General features: G+C 37.7%; 1 protein-coding gene across 1 annotated transcript; it reads right to left on the bottom strand.

Moving 5' to 3' along the window:
• Window positions 1-269: 269 nt before the first annotated feature.
• On the bottom strand, window positions 270-5,292 carry natd1. The gene is made up of 3 exons (XM_042392608.1): window positions 5,103-5,292; window positions 2,983-3,101; window positions 270-2,132 (listed from the first exon to the last, which is right to left on the bottom strand). Exons 1-3 carry the CDS (start codon window positions 5,191-5,193, stop codon window positions 2,016-2,018), a joined length of 327 nt encoding a protein of 108 aa, XP_042248542.1. The 5' UTR covers window positions 5,194-5,292; the 3' UTR covers window positions 270-2,015.
• Window positions 5,293-7,279: the final 1,987 nt, after the last annotated feature.

Genomic DNA, 7,279 nt, shown 5'->3' on the forward strand with positions numbered 1-7,279 from the left:
TTGTTCCCCTCCTGCATCAACAGATCAGAAACATACGTTAACGGAGTTGGCAAAGGCTTCAATAGATTTGCTGAGGGAGTGTCTCTGCAGACAGAAACAACAATAGCTGGCAAAACAAAGTGTAACTCTAAATACATATAACTTGCATATTATCAGGATATATCCATTCAGACAGTGATATTTGCACTCTGGATAGAACATTAATGTTATCAAATCTCTTTAAACTCAGCTGTACATGCATCTTACTCTGTTTAACCATAAACACATACTTTGACGTGAATAATGTGGTTTATTTATTTGTAGACAACAAGAATTGACCAAAAAAAAAGTTTCAAGCACAAAACAATATAACAAGAATTGGTACATTTTGACGCATGTGGTAGAGCAGCAGCCCAAAACTGTTAAATCAGGCAGTTGTGATGAAACTTACACACAAATACATAAACACAAAAATGAAACAATACCTTGAATACCTTGGCCTATCAATAGGTGAGTGTCACCTAACGAAAAGTGTTACAAAGGGAAAGTTGTTTCCTGCAGTTACCTCAAAGTGATTCTTACAGCAGACAGGTTCTGCCTTGCATGTTGTCTGTCCTGCCAGTGTTTGAGTTACCTGAGGTATTTTTCTCTTCAACACTTGAGATTGTCAACAGCAAAGGCTCCTGAAGAGCCAAAACAGAGAAACCACAGTAAAACATGTTTTCAGTTATTTTTTTCTCATATAATGATATTTATCATTTTGACATCAGCGGGCTTAAGAAGCCTTGTGGGCAGATGAAAAAAAACACAAAAAAACCCAGACCCAACAACAAGGAAACCTGGTGTGTAAGCCTCGACCACCCAGTGTCATTTTCCTGAATGACAGAACAAAGGATGTAAATGCCCTGAATATAGATAGCAGTGCTGTTTTTGAAATGCTGGTTTGAGCAGAGATGTTTATCCATATCCACACTGAAGTATTGCACCGCACAGTGACAGGCTTCAGACCCACTTTTTCACATGTGTGTCTATCATATTCAACACATATGATAGAGAAAATAATGAGTTAAGTCTTGAAGCTTGGTCAGAATTACCCTTGCAGAGAGTAAAAATCCTCAATTTGTGTTCTTTGGTTCTGAATCAGGATCTGTTTATAAAACCCTCTACCATTGACTAATCAATTTATGGCTCCAAACAAGTTTATAGAGTAACACTGGAACCAAATTAAGAGTTTGGGGAAATAAATGTCTTCAAAATACAGATTATATATTTTTTAAGTACCCATTACCCACCAAAGTTATGCATATACCTCTTTGCAGTTACTTAGAAAAGAAACGCATCTTTTGAGTCGCTTGACGTTTCAAAGATACTTTTAGCATTCACAGCCTACTAAACAAGCATTTCAGCCCTAATTTCAGCAATTTCTAAGATTGAAGTTGAAAGTAAATTGGAAATTTTTTTAAAAAAGACAAAATAAAATATCAAAAAGGGGTTGAAATATAAAAGTCATCAGCATTTGAGTGTCAGTGAAGCAATAATTGGTTCCATTAAAATCACCACGGAGAAAGACACCTGGGTCGGTCATCTTGTAGCACCGCTCACAACCAGTGAGTCCGAAGGAGGACAGAAATTTGCGGCATAACACGTGACTCCCATGTTCTCTCAATACATGACGAATCCTGTCTTCCAGCCGGTGATGTGTTTACACCCTGAAGGTTTCTGTCTGAGGTAACAGGCTCCTGCTTTGGTTAGTTTGTTTACTCATGTTTTTACAAGTCGTGACCAGGTGATTCCCTTCCTGTTTCTGGTGAGCACGTGTCCCCATGTTATGGACAGAACTGACCAGTCGACCCAACATTCAGCTTGCACAAAAGTCTTCCTGTGAGATCAGTTGCCTCTAGATTCACTCAGTGTCATGTGTAACAATGCCTGGAAGGTCCTTTGTTGTTTATCAGCCTTTAACTCCAAAGCATGATGCCATATTTCTCTCCTGGGAGTCTCTTCCTCCTTCTCTTGTCTTTTGGTGCCATGTCGGGTCATTGATAAATATGTTCGAAGTACTGAGGCTGAGGATTTTCTTTGACGTATTTCTGAATGTACCAACAGGTCAAGTGGGCCTTCAGATCCTCTTCCACCACAAAATCCATGGCTGCCTGCCATCACAGAAGCATAAAATCACAATCTGACAAGAATTATATGGAAATTGTGGTCATAGATTTAAATTTTTTAGTACTCATTGTAGCGCTGTAACAATTAATCGATTAGTTGATCGACAGAAAATGAATCGCCAACTATTTTGATTATTTATTAATCGTATATTTTGTCATTTTTTAATAAAAGAAAATGTCCAAATTCTCTGATTCCAACTTCTCAAATGTGAATATTTTCTAGTTTACTTACTCTTCAGAGACAGTTAACTAAATATCTTTGGGTTGCGGAGTGTTAGTCAGCACAATAGACATTTGAAGACATCATCTTGAGCTTTGGGAAACATTAATCGACATTTTTCACCATTTTGGATATTTTATAGAGCAAACCATTAACTGTGAAAGTAATGGACAGATTCATCAATAATGAAAATAATCATCAGTTGCAGCCCTATCTCATAGTACATCTTGTATTGCACACTTAAAATTCCAACTACAGGACGTGTGCTGGACTACAGTAGCCAGATAGAACTGGTAAAACTTTCATAATGAACCAGGTTGGCTTATTAGATGATTTATTCATGAGCACATAATCCCACTCACTTTAAACTGTGAATGAGGTTTAACGGTTCATGTGTCAGAAATGTTTAATTTACAGTTAATGATCCAAATGTTAACAAAAGGTAGCCCAATCCAAACAATTCAAAACAGGATTATTATTTTAAATTATGATAAATTGAGATACATGCAACATACTGGTTTTACATCTATAACTCAAACCATTAAACAATGCATGTGAGCATACTTAAAATTAATATAGTTGATTATGAGAATAATCCGTTTTTATGGGCTGTACCTTGGCCAGGTGTTTGGCAATTCCTCTCCCCCTGTAAGCATCTGGAACTTCAGTGTGTTGCAAGTCCACCGTCTTCTTCCCAACATATTCATACAAAAGAACTGCTCGATCGTGAGATCCTGAGGGGAGACAGAAGTCAACTCTCTTGTTTGTTTGACAAATTTGTCTCCACTTAGTTTCCTACAGCTACTTCACCCCATCTTGCTTGGGGATATTAATGATACTTTAAAATGTAATTATCAATGTTCAAGGGCAAAGTTTATATAGCAGATTTTCAAAAATTGCTCACTTACATTTGACAATGACACAGAGAAACTAGTAACATGACATCTACAGTATCTTATGCATGCTGCACAATTTTAAGCTGTGCTAACTATAAAATCTGGGCACTAAGAGTTGAGTATAAGAAGCCCATTGGCTAAGTTATTGATCCAGTTGGCAACTGCTGCTTACGATCTACAGTACCAGTTGAGAGTCATGAATGGGAAAGTGTGTCCAAACTTTTGACTGGTACTGTACATATAATACAAAATGGCTGCTCAATAAGACAACACAGAAGTGACTTAGTAGTGATTACTCAGTCGCCTGATTTCATGTAATGTGGTGCCACAGTCAGTAGCCTACGTATATCCTTAAATAACACATTACCTAGTTTTGTCTCGTGATACCAGACAATTGGAGATCTCCACCTGCTGAAGTCTGGGGATTTACCTACCTTACATGCAAGGTAGTTGCTTGAATGGTGGTGAGAACGGCCGCTAACAAACCTACACCTATACAACCTACATTTTGTCAAGGACACGCCTTATCAGAAATGATGCTCTCCCCCCATTCTCCTCCATAGTGAAATGCATGTCACTACCCCAATATGAAGGGCTGCCCTAAAGACTTTGGATTGGTTCTGCAATGCAGGTTTGTTTTTTTTTAAATCTCTAATTGTTCCCACCCAATTTTAACAACAAAACCTGGGAGATTATCCATATGAGCGAAGCATTTAGAGATTGACCTATGAGTCTAAACTGAGCCAGGTAGACACAAGAGCTTGTGGAAAAGAAAGGTGTTGCTGGGTGGAGAGAGACAGGTTGATAAAGACCATTCAGGGAAGAATAGCTTCCACACAACTGTAATGGACTACATCATATAAACTCTTTAATGCCTAAAAGTTATTTCCTTAACATTAAATGAAACTGACCTGGAAATATACGCACATTAACACACCTGTATATAGGGCTGGGCAATATATGGTGATAAGTGTTGTCTTTTCCTTGTTTTAAAGGCTGCATCATAGTACAGTAATGTAATTTTATGAACTTACCAGACTGTTCTAGCTGTTCCATTGTTTACCTTTACCCACTTAGTCATTATATCCACATTAATGATGATTATTTCTTGTTTAATTAATTTGTGAAAGCATCATTAGTCATCCCTACAATATTGTCACAATATCGATAGAGATATTTGGTCAAAAATATTGTGATATTTGATTCTGCCCAGCCCTTCCTGTATATTAGTATGTCCTCATAAACTGAAAGATCAAATGCCAAAACATGAGGCGATTAGTTTTAAACTAAACCAAAACTGTATAAATCCCTGCTTTGATATTGTTATTTTGGTACAATATCAAAGCAGGGATTTATACAGTTTTGGTTGTCACAACCCATTTATGGGTCTGACTGATACACTGACAGATATATAAACAAAGTATTAGCAGTGATTGGTCTTTTAAGCGTGACATTTGGGGTTTGGGGAGAAGAACTACCAGTTGTTCTCAGGGAAACTTCTCAGAAGAATTGCTGATGTGCAGAGAAGCTAAATAATCTTCTTCTTTTGTCTTTTGTGGCTGGATGCTATTGAAGGTTGCATATTTGCTGTCAGGAATGGCACGAAGAAAAATGTTTTCTCGTCGTGACAAACAGACTTCGACCAAACCCTGCTGTCTGTTCAGCTCCTGACACGAAATACAGTCGGAATAAAGCCCTGACAACCTCTATGTCTGAAATGGCAGCTGGAGTAATCAGTGAGGGCTCGACGAAGATGTTAGCAGCAAGGAAAGCTACACCAACCTCAGAGCTAGCACTAGCCAGCTGCCGTGCTAACGTTTGTTTACACGTTGAACGTACCATTGAGTCTTATGACAAACTGCCGACGCTTTCTATCGTGCTCCACCTGGATCTGAGAGTTTGCGTCGAAGGCTTGGGCTGCCTGTGCCATAGTAGCTGGCTAAAGTTGACGGTTTTTGCGATGCTACTCTGCGGCGTTGTTAACCAGAAATGGCTACATGGAATGATGAAGGCAAAACATCCAACCAAATCAGCTGTGAGGTCACGTGACATCCAGCCAATCAACGACGGGCTTGTCAGAGAGGAAGAAAACAGTGCAGACAGCTGTATGTAAATAATAAGGCTAATATTTCAAATCCTACATAACACTCTATACCCCACTAATGTGTTTGTTTCACGGTCCTTTTAGTACCAAAGTCCTTATTGTTGTTACTGTACTATCACCGCAGCTCAACTGTGAAACACAAAGAGGGAACTTGATGCTTAAAGACTGTAAATGTGGCAGATATCCTTTTGATATGACTAACTCAGACTGCTGAAGCCTCATATAAGCTTCAGATACATTTAAAAAAAAAATTTTTGAACAAATTGACTGTGTGGGCACACTGTGGATTTTGGCCCCCATCACCTACATTGAAAGCACATTTGAAGGGGATCTTTAAAAATTATAAACCTATCCTTTAACTCAGAGAAAACTATCTTGAACAAGTTTCATTGATAACTTATAATTAATAAATAGTTATTAACATTTAGTAGTTTAGTTTAGTTTAGTTTAGTTTAGTTTTGTTGATTCGTTCAAATGAGAATTTTATGGGTTGAGATTTGGAGAAAGGGGACAATTTTTGGTGAGAATTAATTGCTATATATAGTAAAAATATATGAAAGCCCATGAAATATAGGCAGTATTATTATTATTTGAGATATTATATTGATGGCAAATCTCTGCTGTTTGCAGGTAGTACATTTTGGCATTGGCAGTTTATTATATGATTAACTAGTACAGGAGTGTAATGTGCCAATACTGTTAAAATAGCATGGTTTTAAATGTAGAGGACATGGTTGCAACACTTTTCACATTTGTCTCCAAATGCCATTACATACATACACACACACACACACACACACACACACACACACACACACACACACACACACACACACACACACACACACGGTGGTGGTAGTTTTAATCTCTATAAAGAAAATAGAAAAACCAAAAATCAATTTTTCACTTACCTCAGAATGGGAAATCAGGCTGTAAACTGTAAGTTGTAAGGCCGCTTGCATGTGTGAGCCTTGGACCAAAGGTTGGTCTTCACATCTGATCACCACTTTTCTGTGTAGTAATCCTGTTAAGCTGTTGGATTGAAGGAGTTCTAAATGTTGAACTAACCTATCTTATGATCATACCCATTCATAATTTAATAATTACGTTCTATTGTTAAACTATGAATAATTTCAGTTATTTCAATTTTACTTGTGTTTGCTTTTTCTCTTGATGTATTGTTTTTTCTTATTAATTTTCATGTCACAATTATGTCTACTACTTTACACTCTTTGGCACTTTATCGCTCACTGCATGATGTGGTGCTGAAGACATATTGCTAGATATAGAATCTTATATAAAGTATCTTTGTGTGTGTGTGTGTGTGTGTGTGTGTGTGTGTGTGTGTGTGTGTACATCAAGTGAATTTATTCAGACATGTAGTTCAGGTCAGGTCACAGCTCAGATCCTCAGTGACAGATGTCCTGCTGTGTGTCTTCAGCAGAGCTAATGCACAGTCAGCAGAATCCTTCTCAACTGGACTCATTGTAAATTACGTCATGTGTTTCTGTTGTGGACTGTGTTGATGTAAAATAAATACTGTGTCTTCATAAAAACTTAATAGACATTTGGGGTATTTCGTGACATTATAAGCAGGTATGTCAAGTTCACTAAAATGACTGTGTAGTAATCCTGTTAAGCTGTTGACCTAATCCTGTGAAACTCTAATGGAGTTTGTCAACTTTGCAAGGGATTACTTTGAGTGTGTGTGTGTGTGTGTGTGTGTGTGTGTGTGTGTGTGTATGTGTATGTGTATGTGTATGTGTGTGAGTGTTAGACCTGTTTGGGATTTGTTCTCTTTGGTTTTTGCCAGGGTAAGAGGGAGCACGCGTCTTTTTGCGTATGGATAATAATATCAGCCCGAAGTTCTCACATTTGGATTAATATTCTGATTCTCATTCAGTATATTTTC

The sequence above is a fragment of the Thunnus maccoyii genome, chromosome 18 (genome assembly GCF_910596095.1).
Source record: "Thunnus maccoyii chromosome 18, fThuMac1.1, whole genome shotgun sequence".
Classification (NCBI taxonomy): domain Eukaryota; kingdom Metazoa; phylum Chordata; class Actinopteri; order Scombriformes; family Scombridae; genus Thunnus; species Thunnus maccoyii.

Bases quoted from the DNA above. Each gene is read 5' to 3' on its own strand.
- natd1 (XM_042392608.1), bottom strand. From the start codon at position 5,193: ATGGCACAGGCAGCCCAAGCCTTCGACGCAAACTCTCAGATCCAGGTG. The intron at 3,102-5,102 runs GTACGTTCAACG...GTCTCCCCTCAG, and splicing joins GTTTGTCATAAGACTCAATG to GATCTCACGATCGAGCAGTT. The intron at 2,133-2,982 runs GTACAGCCCATA...CTGTGATGGCAG, and splicing joins TTGCCAAACACCTGGCCAAG to GCAGCCATGGATTTTGTGGT.